Source organism: Diabrotica virgifera, chromosome 3 (assembly GCF_917563875.1).
Source record: "Diabrotica virgifera virgifera chromosome 3, PGI_DIABVI_V3a".
Classification (NCBI taxonomy): Eukaryota; Metazoa; Arthropoda; class Insecta; order Coleoptera; family Chrysomelidae; genus Diabrotica; species Diabrotica virgifera.
Window position 1 is genome coordinate 248113468 of NC_065445.1, and position 20000 is coordinate 248133467.

Genomic DNA, 20000 nt, shown 5'->3' on the forward strand with positions numbered 1-20000 from the left:
ATGAATTCTTTCTATCGGTACATTTCCCAAATGTATGCTTGTTTATATGTTTGTTTTCTTAGTTATTATCATGTATTTGGTCTTTTTTATATTCATTTTTAGTCCATATTCTTATTCTTCACAGAAACTATTTGATTTGTTTAGTAGTAATTGGAGTTATTCGGCAGAGGCCATAATCACGGCGTCATATGCATATCTTATGTTATTAATAGATTTTCCGTTAATTCTTATTCCTTTCCTTTGAGCTAGTAACGCTTTTTCAAAAATGGCTTCACTATATGCATTAAAGAGTAATGGAGACATACTACATCCCTTCCTAACTCCGCTCCTGATTTCAATTTCTTGCCTGGGTTCGTTATCTAGTACAATTTGTGCTCTTTGATTCCAGTAAAAGTTTGTTATTATTCGTGAGTCCCTGTTGTCTATGTTTTTTGTCTTTAGAATTTGGACTAATTTTTCATGTCTGACTTTATCAAATGCTTTTTCAAAATCAACGTAACAAAATTGCTCATCTGCATCCTCACAGACTACATGAAGTGTGGCAGTCATCCTTAATTTGTAAACATTTGAATAACAATAATTTGCCCCATTTAATTTAGTGCTTTTTTTGTTTTAGATACCTCACACTGTGGAAATACGGTGGCATTTACTTAGATTTAGATGTAATTGTTATAAAATCTTTAGAAGATCTGAAACCCAATTATGCTGGACTGCAATCTCGTTTTGACGTTGCCGCAGGTGTAGTAAGTTTTGATGCCGACAGCATAGGCCACCTAATGGCAGGAAAATGTCTAAATGATCTCAAAAGAAATTTTAATGGAAATAATTGGGGAAACAACGGACCAGGAGTTATTACAAGGTAGTAATTCTTTATATATCAATTTATACGCAGGTTATCCAGATTTTTCCTTACGCTTTGATCAGTAGACGCTAGGGGCGGGGTAGCGCGGCAATCTTAGCATCGTGGCGTTCCTCCGTTCAGTAGCTATCCACCCATGCTGGACTAAGTCACTTTATTAAATTCTCAAATATCGATTATGTACCTTTCACTGCTTAAAGAACTGTCACGTAAAGGAACAAGATCTGTCCGTGCTATTAAATAAAATTTCTGTCCAAACCATTATACAGTACGTAAATCGTTCAGCTGGACATAGGGAACATACATTGTATATAGGGTGAGGCAGATAAAGGGCCTATTAGAAATATCTCCAGAACTAAAGGCAACTGAATTATGAAAATTGGAACAAGGGGGTTTTGAAGACTGATCTATTTAATGAAAATATTTTCATCTACTGGGTACTTCCGATTATACCGGAAGTTGCTTATAACTTCGTTTTTTTAAATGGTACACCCTATTTATTTTTACATTTTTTGATTCTCCTCGATTTATTTTTTCTTAAAATATAAGATTTTGTAACATTATACAGGGTAGGTTAAAAGATAATTACGTTTTCTTATTAATTTCGTAGCAATATTCACACCCTGTAGGATTGTAGTAGTTTGACATAATAAACTCTATTTATGTTTAAATGATTTTTAATATAGTCTACTATTGTTAACAATTATTGGTATAGCTAAACTTTAATTTTAGTATACAGGGTGGGTCGAAACTCGGAATGAGTATTTTCTGAGTTTTCTTAAATGGAATACCCTATATTTTAGTATTGAAATGAAATGATATTTCACGGTACTTTTTTATTTCTTAAGCATTCCCTATACCTAACTGCTTTAATTTGTGCTTAATTGTCAATCGCACCAACATTCTTATCTTCGATGGTATTTTGATATCTCAACCATTATTGGCAACTTTAAGTATCAGTCTAGATTAATATGTATTTATTTCCAAAAAATTTTTTGTGATTGAATATTTTCACGGCCAACCTAATACAATTTCACATATTTTGTGGTGCAATTAAGGTTTGGCTTGAATCACCAATAACTTACAAATTAAAGCAGTTAGGTATAGGGAATGCTTAAGAAATTAAAAAGTACCATAAAATAACATTTCATTACAATACTAAAATACAGGGTGTTCCATTTAAGACAACTCAGAAAATACTCATTCCGAGTTTCAACCAACCCTGTACACTAAAAATGAAAAATTTAACTATACCAATAATTTCTAACAATAGTAGACTATATTAAAAATCATTTGAACATAAATAGAGTTTATTATGTCAAACTACTACAATCCTACAGGGTGTGAAAGTTGCTACGAAATTAATAAGAAAACGCAATTATCTTTTAACTTACCCTGTATAATATTACAAAACCTTATATTTAAAGAAAGAAGAAATCAAGGAAAATCCAAAAATGTAAAAATATATAGGGTGTACCATTTAAAAAAACGAAGTTACAATCAACTTCCGGTATAACCGGAAGTAGCAAAGACCAAAATATTTTTATTAAATAGTTCACAGTTCAAAACCCCTCTATTCCAATTTTCATGGTTTTCTTATCTTTAGTTCTCGAGATATTTCTAATAGGCCCTTTATCTACCTCACCCTGTATATTTAGATACATAAATACACACATTTTATTATATTGAGATAATTGTGGCAACTGAGCTCTCTCGATGAGAATATGGTTGTTAGCATTAAGGGACATTAACCTCAAAATTGATAACTCATTTCGACTGACACAAATAAACGTCAAAATATGACAATATAGGTAGTAGCTATTCTTTTTCTCATGATCATCTTTCAGTGCGTCACAGTTTTTCGATTTCTTTCTAACTCATTAAATTGTATGTGACAGAAAAAAGGCACGTCCGTGATTACAGACATTTACAACATTTATTCTAGTTATTCTAGTTGTCGATAGATGGCTCCATAATAAAAAAAATATTTTTTTTTAATTAGATAATAATATTGCAAATATAATCTGTATAATTTATAAGACTATACAAATAAAAGAAAATACCATTTTATAAATGCAAGAAACACATTTGATTTGTTTTTATTCCAAATTGAAAATAAAATGTGACAACTGTCAGATTTAACTAAAATGTCATGTTAGAATAAATATCATAAATGTGTATTATCACGGACTATGTTACGCCTATGGTCTTGGACCGCCATAGTAACTCGAGGTATACCTTGTCCGGGACGTCTGTTGTAGTCGTTAATTTCTCTAAAGCGGTAAACAATACGGGAAATTGATATATGTGAAACTCCCAACCTCCGACCGATAGCATGATAGCTAAGTCCTTCGCACACACTTCGCGTCCACAGCTTGAACACACTCATCGCGGCGCGGGTCAAATTCCTTGTAGCGCGTTCCATTTCCACCAAACAACGAAAAAAAATTAGGGACTTAATTGAAACTTTAAATAATAAATCTACTAATTTTAATAACAAACCAGACACTTTTTGACTGTTAACAATTTGACATTTATCAAATTGTTAATTTCTCATAGTCTACTTTAGGCTTGTTTAATAAACTAAGTAGAAAATGAAGATATTATTAAAAACATCTAATGGTTAAAGTACCTAATACCTAATTATTTTATTATCCAACATAAGCGAATGAATCAAAAAACAAAATGTTAGGGAAACTTAAGGCTATAGTTGGTATAAAATGACTCGGCAAACTCGGTATAAAAAGACAATTTACCTTTCTGGTAACAACATTATTACAGCGACATTTTTAGAGGATAAGACTATAACATGATACAATAACCCAAGATACGACACGCAGCGTTCCTCATTTCGTTCAGGTCGCGCATGACGTCACGTTGTGAGTAGATCTGTATGATTTGGGGATTTTAGCATTTAATATCAGTTGTGAAATTTTCTAGAAGTGCTGTTTTGTTTAGTATGATTAAATATAATTATTGAGAACCTAATCTAATAATAGAAATCAATTACAAACATGATTTTTTGATTATAAGGCAAGATACGTCTCATTATACTGTATAATACATAATATACTTAAATGAAATAAAGGTAACAATAAAATTGTAATGTGTTAAATGATAAAAAAGTTAAAGCCCATGTTAAATGATAAAAAGTTATGAAGCCTATCAGTTATATTTTATCACTTTAAGATCTCTTATTCATTAATTATATTATTTATGATCACAACTCCTAAAGGATATTCAAATATATCTAATGGATATAATGACTATTCAAATCTAATGATGAATATAATATTTCTATCTACATATACATTTAGCTTAATATTAAGGAAACACCGAGGCATTTAATTTATTCAATAAAAATTTGGGACGAAAAGGTATTTTAATTAAAACACAGATTTACTTATAAATAATTCATTTCACTATTTTTTAAATTTTTTGCCACTTTGCCTTTTCCTGCTTTGGCTAAATTTTGGGATGGAATAGCTTATTTTTTAAGGCATCGAAAATATTTAGGAGAATATCGAAGCAGCTCATGTTTTAGATTACGTTTCATAATCGTCGCTGTTAAAATGTCGTCCCTGCCATATCCAACTATCGAATGTGAAAAGTGGTACTTTTCAGGAGAGCAAAATAACTCTTTTTTAGAGACTCCTAAATCAGCGTTATATAAAAATAATGAAAATTCGTTAAAATGAAATCATAAACTGCCTCACAAGATTTTCTTGGAAGCAATACTGAAACAAAATTCGTACAAATTATAAACACGTGCATTTTGTTCTTCTCGGCAGTTTAGCATTTTCGACAGTTTACAGATTATAATTATTGAATAACTGTTATAAATTACAACACAAACTAACGAATGTGACACATTCGACATTTAGCGTTGTACAAAAATATACCTTTAGTTATATTTATACAAAACAAAAGTATCGAATATACCATTTTCGTCAGTTTGCAGTCAACCAAATGGAAAAATGTTCATATTCGATGGTTTAAACAGCATATTTCCCGCGCTCCTAATAAAGCTACAATAACGAGAATTTGCCACAAGATGTATCACGTATCTTTTCGTCGATTGTCATTTGTTTCGAGCTTGTGTCATGTGTCACATAATATTAATATATCTACGTCATACGTATTTGGTTTGTATCATTGGTGTATATGTTACAGTTCAAGTTGATTATCCAGTTGGAGTCGACTCTAACGGCTGGTTTCAGTAAAAGTTGATTATAAATATAAAATGAAGATTTATATTCAACATTTACTAGTAAAAGTATACTCCAACTAGGAAAAGTATACTCTTCCCAATGCCATTTAGTAAAAGTTGATTCTGATTCACACAAACAGCCGATTCTAGAAATTAAATGTTACTGAATATGTTCAAATTAGTCTAGGCTGTATCGTCGCCCCCGTTAGGTAAATTACTCCGATTCGAACTTTTTACACAAACTTACTCAAAAAGAGGTCCTTATAACAAATCTACTGGGTGCCAGGCAGTACCTTGATCGATATAGTTATTTTCCTAACAAGTGCAGAAAGTCATTCTTTTCCGCACGCGACTGCAGTTTGCCGAACGACGAGAAGCGGGAGTTCGGCAAGCAGTCGAGTGCGGAAAAGAGACTTTCTGCAAGAGTTAGGAACAATATTTTTTCTAAGAGTCTTTAAAAAATTACCAAATCTTAATCAATTAATTCAATTAATATGAAAATACATACACAAATTAATTCTTTGACAAGGTTGTCAAAACCAAATTTTCAATATAATTACTTAGCATGCCGACGATCTTGGTTTCCATGAAGATGATTCAAAACGACTGTTATTGTCTACATTTGACTTTCGAATATTATGTCAAAATAATTTTATTTAATCGAATTGTCGCGTTAATTTCATTAAAACAGGAACACAATAAGATATATTTGAAATAAATTAGTAAATAATATCTAAATATTAGTTAACTGCATGTATTATAATTACTTTAAGGCCATATTAACATATCTAAATTAACACGCGTGCGGAAAAGTAAAAACCGCGTGCGGAAAAGTAACACGCGTGCGGAAAAGTAACACGCGTGCGGAAAAGTGAAACTTTCTAAACTAAAATGCGTGCGCGAAAGTAGACATTTTTGCACGCTTGTAGAAAAAATTGTTTTAACAATTTTTTTAGACAAATTGACAAAAATAATTTTTTCACTTCGAACAATTTTTTTTTAGATCATTTGGGTTAGTCTGAGCAGAAAAAGGTATTTTGTGATTTTTCTCTAAAATTGATTGTTGTCGAGTTATACGCGATTTAAAATTTGAAAAATGCGAAAATAGCCATGTTCAAGGCTTAATAACTCTGTTAAAATCCATTATTATGAAAGTCAGAAAGTGACCAAATCAAAGTTTATAGCCCCCTCTACAAGATCCAGCAGAAATTTTTGTCACTACAGTAGTCTCTGTTTATAACGATTCCCTATATAACGATAATTCCTCTATGACGATCAAAATACTAAACATTGTTTGGTTCGTCATAAGGACAATGTATAAATTTTTTTCTCTATACCGATATCGTTCTCTCTTTATAACGATAACTTTTCAATATTCGACGACCTCACTTTTCAAGAAACAACTGATAACCATTTGCGTTTGGCAATAACTAAGATAACTAAACCGTGAGAAAGATAAAAAAGGTCAAGGCAGGTTTTGTTTATATTTGATTCAGAGTTGGACCACCATCTCCATATAGCTATTTCAGCATCCTGATGCATCATCAGTGAAGTTTATGCAGTCACAAACCGTGAGAATTTTACCAATTAAAGATAACACTTAATTGAAACACAGGGAATAACTGAAAAAGCTCTTGCGTATGTGTAACTTGATAAAAAGTGATTAGTGAGTGATTCATTTTGTGGCTCTAATTTAGCAAAAATTTGGTGGTTCAAATTTCAATCCGATATGCAGAAAGTTGAGTACACGCTTTTATCGTTCGGGCGGTGTGCCTTAACTGTTTTCACACAGATGTTGTCCTCTATTGACTATTGACGACTTCTAAGTTTCAATTTCGGTTGTATCTCGGTCTGTGAACAGTCAAGATGTTTTCGAAAAAGCGTAGAGTACTCTCGGTTAAAGAAAAGTTATCGATAACTCGGGCAATAGAGAAAATTAACACAAGTTTAGTACAGTATGATTACTATTACAATAACGATTTTTTTCTCTATCTCTCTGTATAACGATCTCTCCTTATAACGATGAAAATTCCCGGTCCCTTGCATATCGTTATAGAGAGAGAGAACTGTATTTTATTACTAAGCTTTATCTTTCATTATTAACAATGAGCGCTAAGTGCGTATTAGGCGGCCGTCAATGGTGAGTGCTAAAGAGATGCACCATTCCGGTCGTCCAATGGTGAATCTCACTCGCACTCACATTGACGGCCGCCTCAATACACGCTTAGTGCTCATTGTTGTTGCTCCTTCAGAGTTATTGTATCATTGAGGCTATAACATATTAAAAAAGTCACTCAAATGGGACAACAGATATAGAAAATTTTTGCGTTAATTTCTTGAAGAAATGTACATTAGTGTCCGGTTATTTTTGCGGGTCAGTGTATTTAATATCCTTAAACTGAATAACATTGTTACTCTCGTTTCACACACTAATAATTTGAACGTGCCATGATTGGAACGCACGATGACATTCCAATAGTGGCTTGACTATCCTATGGTACCTTTCTCAGTACACGGCGACTTCACCATCGAACGTTTCAACCGTTGTGTAATGAGAAAGGTTCCATAGGATACTCAAGCCACTATTGCACGTTCAAATTCTTAGCGTGTAAAACGAGGGATATAGTACAATTATTTACTGCTTCACTACCACTATCTACATATACTCTCCTTGTAATATGTAATGTACTGTTCCTTCTATTTGTCTGTTATAAGATGTCAAAAAAGTTTTAATTTTTTTTTGTATTTCAGATTGCTGATCGATTTGTGCAACATAAAAAATCATAGAAAAAAAATGGACATAGCTTCAAAAATGTTAAACAAGCACTGTGGAGGATTCACTGTTTTCGAGCCGGAAGTCTTCTACCCAGTGCGATATGAAGACTGGGATTTTTATTTCGATGAATCCAAATTGAACTACATCATTTCACATACCAACAAGGCTTATGCCATTCACATGTGGAACAACTTAAGCAAAAAGACGAAGCTTCGGTTAGATTCCAAGGCACCGTATTTATATTATGCCAAAAAGCATTGTCCAAGAGTAATTAGTGCATTAAAGGATGAATTTTGAGATTATAAAAATGTACCTCATTGGTGGAAACTGGTACTAAGTATTTTATAAATGCTTGGTACTACAATTTTTTAAAGTTTATATGTTTGATGTAGTATTATAATTATTACAATAGCACAACATATATGTTTCCATCACACCATGTATTTCGACTGTTGATCCCAACAAGAGTATTGAGAGACAAGAATATTGAGAGAGTATTAGTCACACGTTAAACTCATATTTTATTTCCCTCTATTTATGTGTCATTTAGATCACTAGACTGGGTTACATGACTGGTCTATCCAACGAATTTGTTGATGATTTACCCTGCATCTGCAATCTTCAATGGTTCGTCTGGGCAGACTGCAATTGCGCGCAGGCAGCGGTCAGGGTTCTCAACAGGGTGTCTAAGCCAATGGTGCAATTGCGCGCACGTCTTTAAAAAGGTATGCTGTGATTGCGCGCAAAGTCGTAAATTATAGTAAACGGAAGTTTTATTTACTTCTTATTCGTTTTGAACGGAAATTTTGCTAATTTTAAAAAATTAAGATAATAACAAGTGAATACTACATTGAAATAGTTGTGATAAAAAAACTAAATAGTGTTTCTTTTATAATTAATATTTATTGTATTAAATAATGTACATATGTATACATTATTAAATACTGTGTGTCTCTTTAAAGTTAAATATTTATTTTATTTGTGATACAAAAATAACCAATGTAATGTAAATGTATTAGGTGTAGGTACTTGAATGAATGAATAAAATAACATAGGTATATCTATGAAATCTTTATTAGACGAGGATACCCTATTATAATATTGATTAATTAATTAAAAAATTAATATATTATATATATATTATACAGGGTGTCCCGAAAAGATTGGTCGTAAATTATACCACAGATTCTGGGGTCAAAAATAGGTTGATTGAACCTCACTTACCTATATACAATAGTGCACACAAAAAAAGTTACAGCCCTTTGAATTTACAAAATGAAAATCGATTTTTTTTCATATATCGAAAACTCTCAGATATTTTTTATTTAAAATTGACACGTGGCGTAAAACCCCCCCAAACTTTTGTGTACGTTCCAATTAAATTATTATTGTGGCACTATTAGTTAAACACATTATTTTTAAAACTTTTTTGCCTCTTAGTACTTTTTAGATAAGCCAGTGTTTATCGAGATATTTTGAATATTTGTCGAATCCACCACATATTTGTATATGGTTAAGTACGGTTATAGAGACCTGTTAATAATCTGAAAATTTATTTATAATTTACATTTTTAGGTATATTTTGAAAAAGAAGCTACATCTCGATAAAAGGTGACTTATGAACAAAAGACTAAGAGACAAAAGTTTTAAAAACACTGTGTTTAACTAATGGTACCACAATAATAGTTTAATTGGAACGTACACAAACATTAGGGGGGTTTAAAGGAACAAAACCCCCATAAAATTTTTACGTAAATATATTGAAAAAGAAGCCGCATCTCAATAAAAACTGGCTTATCGAAAAAATACTAAGAGGCAAAAAAGTTTTAAATACGTTGTGTTTAACTAATGGTACCACAATAATGAATTAATTGGAACGTACACAAAAGTTTGGGGGGGTTTAAGGGAACAAAATCCCCATAAATTTTTTATGGGGTGGACAAATTTCACTATAATTTTGTTTTAAGATGTTCCTGACATAAGAATTATACATGTCCATTTTCAATAAAAAATCTCTAATAGTTTTCGATATATTGAAAAAAATCGATTTTCATTTTGTAACTTCAAAGGGCTGTAACTTTTTTTGTGAGCACATTTGTACTAAGGTAAGTTAGGTTCAATCGAACTATTTTTGACCCCAGAATGTGTGGTATAATTTATGACCATTCTTTTCGGCACACCCTGTATATTATACAGTACAATTTCAAAGGAGGAAGACCTAACCCTTCGGTCCAAACCTAACTTTCGGGTATTAGAGTGTAGAGCGCGCAATCACAATATACCGTTTTGTTTACCTGCCTTAATCCTTCCGTTGCGCGCAATCACAGCAACCCTCTTAAAGGTAAATTTCAGTACCCCAGGAGGTATTTGACCGCTGCGCGCAATCACAACCCACCCGTTCGTCTATTACAATTTTGTGAATAATTTTTTTATTTGGCGATGTGGTCGAAGGCTTGAATAAAGAAACTTTACCTGATGTAAAATAAAAGATAACTGAAATTTGATTTCAGAATAGGGCTTCCACTATGTGCTTATGCGCATTTCGATTTCATAAATCTCCTCAGAGCACCTTCGTGGAAGCAATGAACTGGAATCAAATCTTTCTCATCTTTTGGTGTAATTATTAAAATAATTACAAAAGATGCTACTAGTACCATCTATGAACCATAAGTCAAAAAAGGAACTAGTTCGCCAAAGATTATTATCACGGTGAACGACAAGTCGTGAATGCAATAATTAGAGATTCCCTTATTGATTAATTCATCACATCATCACTATGTTCTGCTTCATATTTATATCTTAAAAAGCGCAAAGGATAATAATCCGAATGTTATAGTCCGTCTAGAAAGTATCCGGAAAAAAGAAAGCAGAATTATAATTTTACGGTATTTATTTCTATCACTTGAAATATAAAATTTCAACAAATAATTTATCTCATTTACTTATACAACCTCCATTTAAATCTAAACACTTAACTAAACGTCCAGGTACACCCGAAACTAGGTCAAGGCCATAATTTTCGGTAATGGTGTTCCAGGCCTGTAAAACTGACCGAATAAAACCTTCTCTCTCTCGTGGCGCTGCTGGTTCCACTTCAATCTTTATCAGTCCCCATATGTTTTCAATGGGGCTAAGATCTGGAGATACTGCTGGCCACGGAATTGTTGCCAATTCGTGTTCTTGCATCCAAGATTGAGTATAAGCAGAAGTATGGCATCTTGCATTATCTTGCTGAAAACGCCACCCCTCTGAATATAAAACATGAGCCGTTTCAAGAAGAAAACCATTTAGGATGTCACAATATTTCCCACTATCAACAGTACCATTAACTATACAGAGAGGTGTAACACCACGCTGAGATATTGCTCCCCAAACCATTATTTTAGTGGGAAATTTTGAAATTTGAACGGTAACATTTTCTCTTGATAGGACTTTTAGATGATTTGCACCAAGCTGGAAACAACTTTCATCAGATATAAAGACGTTATTAAAATTATCTTCTCGAAAACGTTGACAAAAATCTATTCTTCGTTGCACAGGTGTCATTGTAGGGATTTTTTTTGGATTCCTTGATCTGTAGCCTTGCTTCTTCAGCGACATGCGGACAGTTTCTGGGCACACTTTTATTCTTCGTTGATTTCCAAATTTGTTCGCTAATTTTCGAAACCCTAGCCGCGGATTTTGTCGTCCTAAAGCCACGAAAGACTAAAGCATTTAAATTGTTTCCGCGAATCTTACGCGGTCTACTCGAAACTAGTCTATGTCTCATATCTATGTCATTTTTATCCTCTTTACTGTCTCATACACTGCACTTTTTCCGAGTTCAGTCAATTGCACTAATTTTTTAACGTTTCGGACACCCTTTCTATACAAATATTCCACCACTTTTCTTTTTTCTACTTGCGACATTATTTCACAAATCTTAAGTCTGTTTACAAACAACAATATTTGACAGATGGTGTTGTCATACGATTTTGTCCATAATCTACTATCGGCACAATCTACTTGATGCATTACTTTTGTCTTAAAATGTTACAAAAAGAAGATCTATTAAAATTAGGAAAAATATAAAATTCAGGATACTTTCTAGGCGGACTATAGTTTCCGACCTTTTTTGACTTGTACCTGATGTATTTGTGTTCGATATTTTTATAGCGCAGAAGTATTTGACTTTTTTATCACTGGGGTATGTGATTTTTTACTCTTCCCTTCGATGCTATCATTATAAACCACACAATCGTTTGTCGTATGTAAATATCTCACATCCCGTCCTAAACCGTAACAACTCAAAATATTAAAATTTTACAGAATACGGAAAGAAAATATTTGCTTTGATTATTTCCTAGTACCTATATTTCTTATCTTACGTAGTATACATTTAATTTTTTATCATTATAATTTTATCTGTTATACCCCAGGCTGTGGGTGAAAAATAGGTCGATTTCAGGATATAATTCAGGAATTTTTGAAACCTATCAGGTGTTGTAAAGGACGATGCCGGGAATAACTTCTACTAAAATGTAGCCAAAAATATTGTGCGCTTTTTTTTCTATTGCGATTTTCATTTGTTAAATTTGCAATTTTTAAAGATTTTTAATTTTGCAGCTTAGGATATTGATTTTAGAGAAAAACTTTTTAATAGAAAGTTGTAGTAAATTAAAAAACCTACAATTTGAGGTACGGTAAGTTTAATTTGGTTAATTGGTTATTGCAAAACAGCCTGCGAAAGGTCCAAAATGCCCGTTTTTTACAATTGCATTATTTATTGTACAAATAATTTTTATTATTTTTTAAAGCTTTAAAATGAAGATCTTTCAATTCCAAACATCAAAAAAAAATTGTAAAGCCAGATTAACGAATTTGTTGCTTAGATATTATAAATTGTTTATCCCAAGAGGTCAAATGTCGAAGGATATAACTTTTTGAAAAAAAATCGTAGAGAGTTGGTGAAACATCTAATCTGCTTCTAAAGAGTTATATTTTCATATTCTGATGTAAATAAATGCGTAAAACATTTTTAAACCTCTAATTTTTGGGTTTGAAAATAAGGGGGCAAATTTCGTTATAAACATTTAGAGCTGAAGCGGCCCTGTACATCCTATGAGTTTTTAACTAACAGATTATTGTTGCTAAAGATGAAACAAAGATTTATAAAAACATGAAAAATTTCTACGACCAACTGAAGCCGAGATAATTTTTGGGTTTGAAAATAGGGGGGCATATTTCGTTATAAACATTTAGAGCTGAAGCGGCCCTGTACATCCTATGAGTTTCTAACTTACTGATTATTGTTTCTGAAGACAAAACGAAGATTTATAAAAAAATAAAAATTTTTTACAACCAACTGAAGCCAAGATAATTGTTTTTTTTTTCTTAAGTCGTAGTGCCTTTATTTATAACAATTAAGAAATTATTTTACAGTCATTGACTAAAGAAAGACTTATATTATCTTAAAATAAAAATTATTATAAAATATAATTACATTTAATTATTAAAAATTATTTTTAAAATCAGTGCTTTTGCGGGCGGCCGTATTTTGCAAATCGCCCGGCTCGCTTCAAATCCGCGCTGTCGAAAAATTTTTACGTAACTTTTATTAAATTTTGAGAGAAAACAATTTAATAATATTACCATTATAATATACAGTCTATTTACCACTGTATTTGTTTTTCTTGATAAACTTTTATATGTGAAATATGATTTCTGAAGAAATAATATTACAAAAATGATACATATATATGAAATATATAACTATATTTTAATTTTTTCATTGTTATATAAATATAATAATAATAATAATGTTCCTTCTTACTATAATATACAATATAAAACTTTTTCTTCTTGTAGTGACTATTCTTTTTGGATTTCACATATAAAAGATTATCAAGAAAAACAAATACAGTGGTAAATAGACTGTATATTATAATAGTAATATTATTAAGTTGTTTTCTGTCAAAATTTAATACAAGTTACGTAAAAAATTTCCGAGCGCGCGGATTTAAAGCAAGCCGGGCGATTTGCAAAATTCGGCCGCTTGCAAAAGCACCGATTTAAAAAAAAAAATTTTAATAATTAAATGTAATTCTATTTTATAATAATTTTCATTTTAAGATAATATAAGTCTTTCTTTAGTCAATGACGGTATAATAAATTCTTAATTGTTATAAATAAAGGCACTATGATTTAAGAAAAAAAAAAAACAATTATCTCGGCTTCAGTTGGTTGTAGAAAATTTTACTTTTTTTATAAATCTTCGTTTCGTCTTTAGCAACAATAATCTGTAAGTTAGAAACTCGTAGGATATACAGGGCCGCCTCAGCTCTAAATGTTTATAACGAAATTTGCACCCTTATTTTCAATCCCAAAAGTTATCTCGGCTTCAGTTGGTCATAGAAATTTTTAATTGTTTTATAAATCTTCGTTTCATCTTCAGCAACAATAATATGTAAGTTAAAAACTCAGGATGTACAGGGCCGCTTCAGCTCTAAATGTTTATAACGAAATTTGCCCCCTTATTTTCAAATCCAAAAATTAGACGTTTAAAAATGTTTTACGCATTTATTTACATCAGAATATGAAAATATAACTCTTTCGAAGGAGATTGGATGTTTCACCAACTTTCTACGATTTTTTTTTCAAAAAGTTATAGCCTTCGACATTTGACCTCCTGGGATAAACAATTTATAATATCTTAGCAACAAATTCGTTAATCTGGCTTTAAAATTTTTTTTTATGTTTGGAATCCAAAGATCTTCATTGTAAAGCTTTAAAAAATAAAAAAAATTATTTGTACAATAAATAATGCAATTGTAAAAAACGGCCATTTTGGACTTTTCGCAGGCTGTTTTGCAATAACCAATTAACCAAATTAAACTTACCGTACCTCAAATTGTAGGTTTTTTAATTTACTACAACTTTATATTAAAAAGTTTTTGTCTAAAATCAATATCCTAAGCTACAAAATTAAAAATCAATAAAAATTGCAAATTTAACAAATGAAAATCGCAATTAAAAAAAAAGCGCACAATATTTTTGGTTACATTTTAGTAGAAGTTATTCCTGGCATCGTCCTTTACAACACCTGATAGGTTTCAAAAATTCCTGAATTATATCACGTTTTTTCACCCACAGCCTGGGGTATTAGTTACAACTGGACTAGAGTAACATAGGAAAAATATTTCGCTGGCTCATTATTACAAGGTTCTATGTAACATTTTGTATGTACGGAGAAAAATAACTAAAATATTTGATAATTTTTCTGGTATTTGGATACTCAATATTAACGTTTTTTTTTAACCAAACGGTTCAGTACACATTAATATCTAACAAAATTTTTTTAAAATGATTGAAGGTTCTAGTTTTTGGTATAAAAATAGGGATACAAAAATAACATACAACTTTGATACGTCAAAGATGCTTTATTGATTTTTTTCAATAACACATGCAACTATGCATTTATATATTTTTTGCATCACTGCAAGAAAAGTAATCCAAGTGATACAAAAAACAGACTATTATCACTTGGATAGGTACATATATAAATAAAATGAGCTTATTCATAGAATTTATATTTGAAATATAAATTTCTTAATTGCTTGAAACAAAAAAAAAATAATTCTCTTATTACTAGTATGGCTATAAGATATTCAAACATAATCGAAAAGAGATCCTAGTTTCTACAAAATTGTCATAGGTAGGTATAGTAGTTTTTGTCTGCCTTGGTAGATTATCGTATCCATCGATACATAGATTGAATCGCTTCTATCTTTGTTATTTTTGTAACTGGTTTTGGAGATGCTGGGATGTGCTATCTTATTTTCGGTCTCCTTAGATTTTGTGGTTTTATTGTTTTTTAAGTTACCAGTGAAAGTAGTTGCCTGTGGCTTTGCTACATGTGCGATTTTATATTTAAGTTCAAAGTGCAACAAAGTTCTATGTTTCAAACATACAACTTTGTTACAGTGTACATTTTATATTATATTTAAAAGAAGGTTGTATGTGAATACATGTATTACCTATGATACTGAATTATAAACTTTTGTTGACATACAATTATGTTTAATTGACTTTTGTGACATTACTATATGTGCTGCCATCTACTAAAAAATTCAAAAAATATCTTCTTTGCACATACAACCTTGTTACATTTGATTTACGACACTTTTTCTCGAAAGAGCCGAAAACACATTGGTGTTATAATAATATGGTCGTTTTTTAAATTAATACTTCTTTAATATTTTTTTCACAGGAAACTAGAGACAAGAAACTCTTGTCACAAATTCGAATGATATTACTACTTTTACCGGACCATGAGCTTTGATTTTTAATTGTGACATATCGTTTCGCTCCATCTATTGAAATATTTTTAAGGTTGCGATATTACAGTTTTCTGAGAAAACAGATTATGCATAACGCATTTTGTTGGTGAAATAAATACAAATATGACATTTTTGAACAGGATGTGCTATGTTGCATATATCTAATAGAAAACAAAATAAATTCTTGTTTCTTCTAATTTTAATTTAACTGGGTAAACTGCTATTGTATTCGCATCGCAGGTGACCGTGGGGAGATAAGCAGAACTGACCGCTTAAGCAGTAGCTTAAACAACGCTTAAACTATGAAGATGTTAGACATCTTTGACTACTATTTTTCTACAAAATTGTTTAAAATCTGTGTGTAAACAAAGTTTGTATAAACAGCGAAATTATGAGAAGATAAGTTAGAATACCTGAATCACATAGTGAGAAATCAACAGCGCTATAATTTATTGCAGTTTATATTGCAAGGAAAAGTCTTAAAATCTTAAAATACACAGCAAATAGTATCAGAATTACTTGCGCTATTTACTAGTGATAACAACCCGAACATGTCAAATGACGCTTTTTGGTATTAACAAGCCAGTTCCCTTTGTGGCATCAATAAGTACTCCCAATTATGATCAGTGGCGTAGCGTGAGTGTCGGCCGCCCAGGGCGGAAGACAATTTTGCCGCCCTCTTATTTAGGTATTTTAATTTATTGTATACTATACATTACATACATTAATTGTAGAGAACTTTTCGGTGAGAAAAGTTTATCTAAGTTTTACAATCACGTTTATTTACAAAAATTCTTTTACTTTAACCAATTAGATACATTGATATAGCTTAGTACCTATCACTTAAGATTAGGTACACCTTGACGATCGACAAAATTAAATAAAATCAATTTTTAATTAGAACTAGAAACGATACTATATAATGTTATATTTTTAACTTTATTGAAAAGTAATATGAGTATTTGTTAGAATTAAAAACAAAACTTCCGTCTTCAATTAAAAATTTATACGTCTACTTTTTTTAAGAGCAAAGTCTTTTATTGCACCGTCAATGTCTATCGCATCACACACCTCTTTCTCAATAGACAAAATAACCAAATTAGTTAGTCTTAGAGTACTCATTGTCGATGTTAAATATTTTTTAATCAATTTCAATTTTGAAAAACTCCTCTTACAGCTGGCATTGCTTATAGCAACTGTGAACAATATTCGGAATATTATTAAAATATTGGGCAGAGTATCTTCCAGCTTGGATTTAACAATAAATTTAAATAAATCAAATGAGTCTGCATTAATCAATTTCGTTGCCTGTAGCAGCAACGAAAATCCGCAGTCGTTAGTTTTTATAGCTTGAAACCCTGCTCGTCAATTTCGTCAGATGCGTAGTCTACATTCTACATTTCTACATTCAGTGTTGTCTGGATCTAATAATATAGCCGACGTTAGATAAACAAACTTATCCGTTAAATTCTGTAGCTGTTGAAACCGCTCACGAATTTCTACAACAACTCTATCTAACGAAAAAAACAGCTTTCGTCTCAACTCATTTTCATAAGAAAAGTTAGCACCTTTAGTTCCGACATCAAAAATATGCTTTCTTGTTATGCGCCTTCGAGGATTTATGGAAATTTCAAGTTATTTACACATATTTTTGCATAACCTACAGCGCCATTTGCCCATTCCTCTCTTTTCTCTGTCAATATCTTATGAGCGCACAATCTTATATGTCAAGTCCCCTCGTTTGTAAATATTTTTGTGCATCATTCACTTCATGTAGCACCAGTTGCCACAGACCCAAAAAACAAAGAAAGGAAAATGACTGCATCGAAACTAGTAAAGCACCTGCATCTGTCCTAGTATTTAAGTTTTCACTTGCCTCTGTCAGTTTTTCCAAAGTGGCGAGAATGTCTTTGTAATGATGCCATGTCACATTTACGGCATCGCCTCTTGCACTCCACCGCGTGTCTGGAATCCTTCTTTTGCCTGTAGCTGCTATCAGAACTTCCCAACGATGTGTCGATGAGGGAAAAAAAAAGAATAGCAACGTTCTAAAGTGCCGAAAAAAGTTGTGATGATTGTTAGTCACAAACGAGGAATTCCCACAAGTCATATAGACGTTGCCAGTCGCTACAAAATATCATTCAAAGCAAAGGAATTCCCCGAATTCGTCACAAATTAGGAATGAAAAATTCCGTGCTCCTTTCAATCGGTCCGAATTTGTAGTTGCGATAAAAATATAAAATGGTTCAAATATTTACAAAATATTTTTATTATTTATTGGTAAATTTTGCCGCTCCCTAACAAGTGCCGCCCGGGGCGGGCCGCACCTGCCGCCCCCACTACGCTACGCCACTGATTATGATGTGATCGTTCGTAATTATTTGAACAAAATAATTCCAAATCAATCAATTGTAGGAGTTTTATTAAATGGCCAGCTAGGTCGCCAGACTTTACTCCACTGGATCTTTTTGTGGGGATATATTAATCAAAAGTTAAAAATATTTATTTTAATATTTTCATACACCAGTTCCCTGTTTACTTTTATTGTACATGCTTGGTCTCCTTCTAGGGCTTCCTTAAATATTTTATCATAATATAAATTAAACAGTTATGGTGACAGAATACATCTTTGTTTAACTCTACTTTCTATTTGCCATTTCGTACTTATATGTTGCCAAATTTCATATTTGCCTTATATAATTTTTTATATCTTTATATTTATTGTGTAACTAAATTTTTTCATTATCGTATGTTTCTTACTAGTTAACGAAAGAAAACGTTTAAAATTAAAAAAAAAAACTGTTGACTATGTTACCTATATATGTACTAGATACGTTTGTTCTTATAAAGATCTTTTTGCTCTTCCAGAATTTTGAAATATTTTAATACGCATTTAAATGAGAATATGTACCTATTTATTTTGTATAAAGGTGTAAATGTAATATTTTTTCTACCTCAAATGTTTATTATCTCATTATACCTACTTTGTATAGTGTATTGTATATTATTGTCTCTATTAAAATGTATTTTTACATCAATGATTAAGTTTTAGCTTTTATATTACTGAATAAAAGATTTAAAAAAAATGACGGTCTCCATTATTGATAAAAAAACCTGTTCCTTTTGTATTCAGGACAGGAATTTAACGTATTTATATCTATATCGTAATATAACGTAAACCTACAAATATGTTACAAAGGACAAAGAAAGTGACCCAGGGCTCTCGATTAGAGATATAAAAAAATTCGAAGAGTATAAATACCTACGGACAATAATAGCGAAGGAAGGAACATCGAAACGGGGCATTCAACAGAAAATACAACAGGACCGAAATATGGTAAAACACTAAACTCGTTACTTTGGTCTCCTAAAATTAGTTTACCAACAAAAAGGACTATCTACCTGGTAGGTACTGACGTACCTACTACCTACGAATCTGAATGTTGGCAAATGAAATGAAAGAAAAGAAAAACTGATAGTAGTTGAAATGGACTACCTAAGAAGGGCGTATCGGATATCAAGACTTTATCACATCCCAAATGAAGAAATAAGAAAAAGAACAGGAATAATTTATAATACCTAAAGTTAAACGATGGCGAAAGAAGACCAGTATTAGAAGACATTTCATTTATTTCATAGGTAAGTACATTCTATATTACTAATATAAATACATTGATAATAGGGTGACCAAACTACACAACAATATTCCAAGATGAATTTTACAAGGCAACAATTAATTAATCTAGTTTCATTAATAGAAAAATACTTAGGTGCAATTTCTTGTGACAAACCCAAGTAAATCCGAAGCTTTTATGGAGATTAAGTTGATATGCTCCA

At 31.5% G+C, this 20000-nt stretch overlaps 2 protein-coding genes across 4 annotated transcripts in view; one reads left to right on the plus strand and one right to left on the minus strand.

Annotated features, from left to right (window-relative positions):
* Positions 1-8973, plus strand: part of LOC114334359 (lactosylceramide 4-alpha-galactosyltransferase) — an 81767-nt gene extending 72794 nt beyond the window's left edge. For both annotated transcript variants that reach the window (XM_028284396.2, XM_028284395.2), the window contains exons 3-4: positions 617-859; positions 7821-8973. In XM_028284396.2, coding sequence (XP_028140197.1) covers positions 617-859; positions 7821-8142 — 565 coding nt within the window. In that variant the 3' untranslated portion in view covers positions 8143-8973. The remainder of the gene's footprint in view (positions 1-616; positions 860-7820) is intronic.
* LOC114335305 (pancreatic lipase-related protein 3-like) overlaps positions 1-20000 on the minus strand; it is a 593140-nt gene that overhangs the window by 507970 nt on the left and 65170 nt on the right. The window lies entirely within an intron of this gene.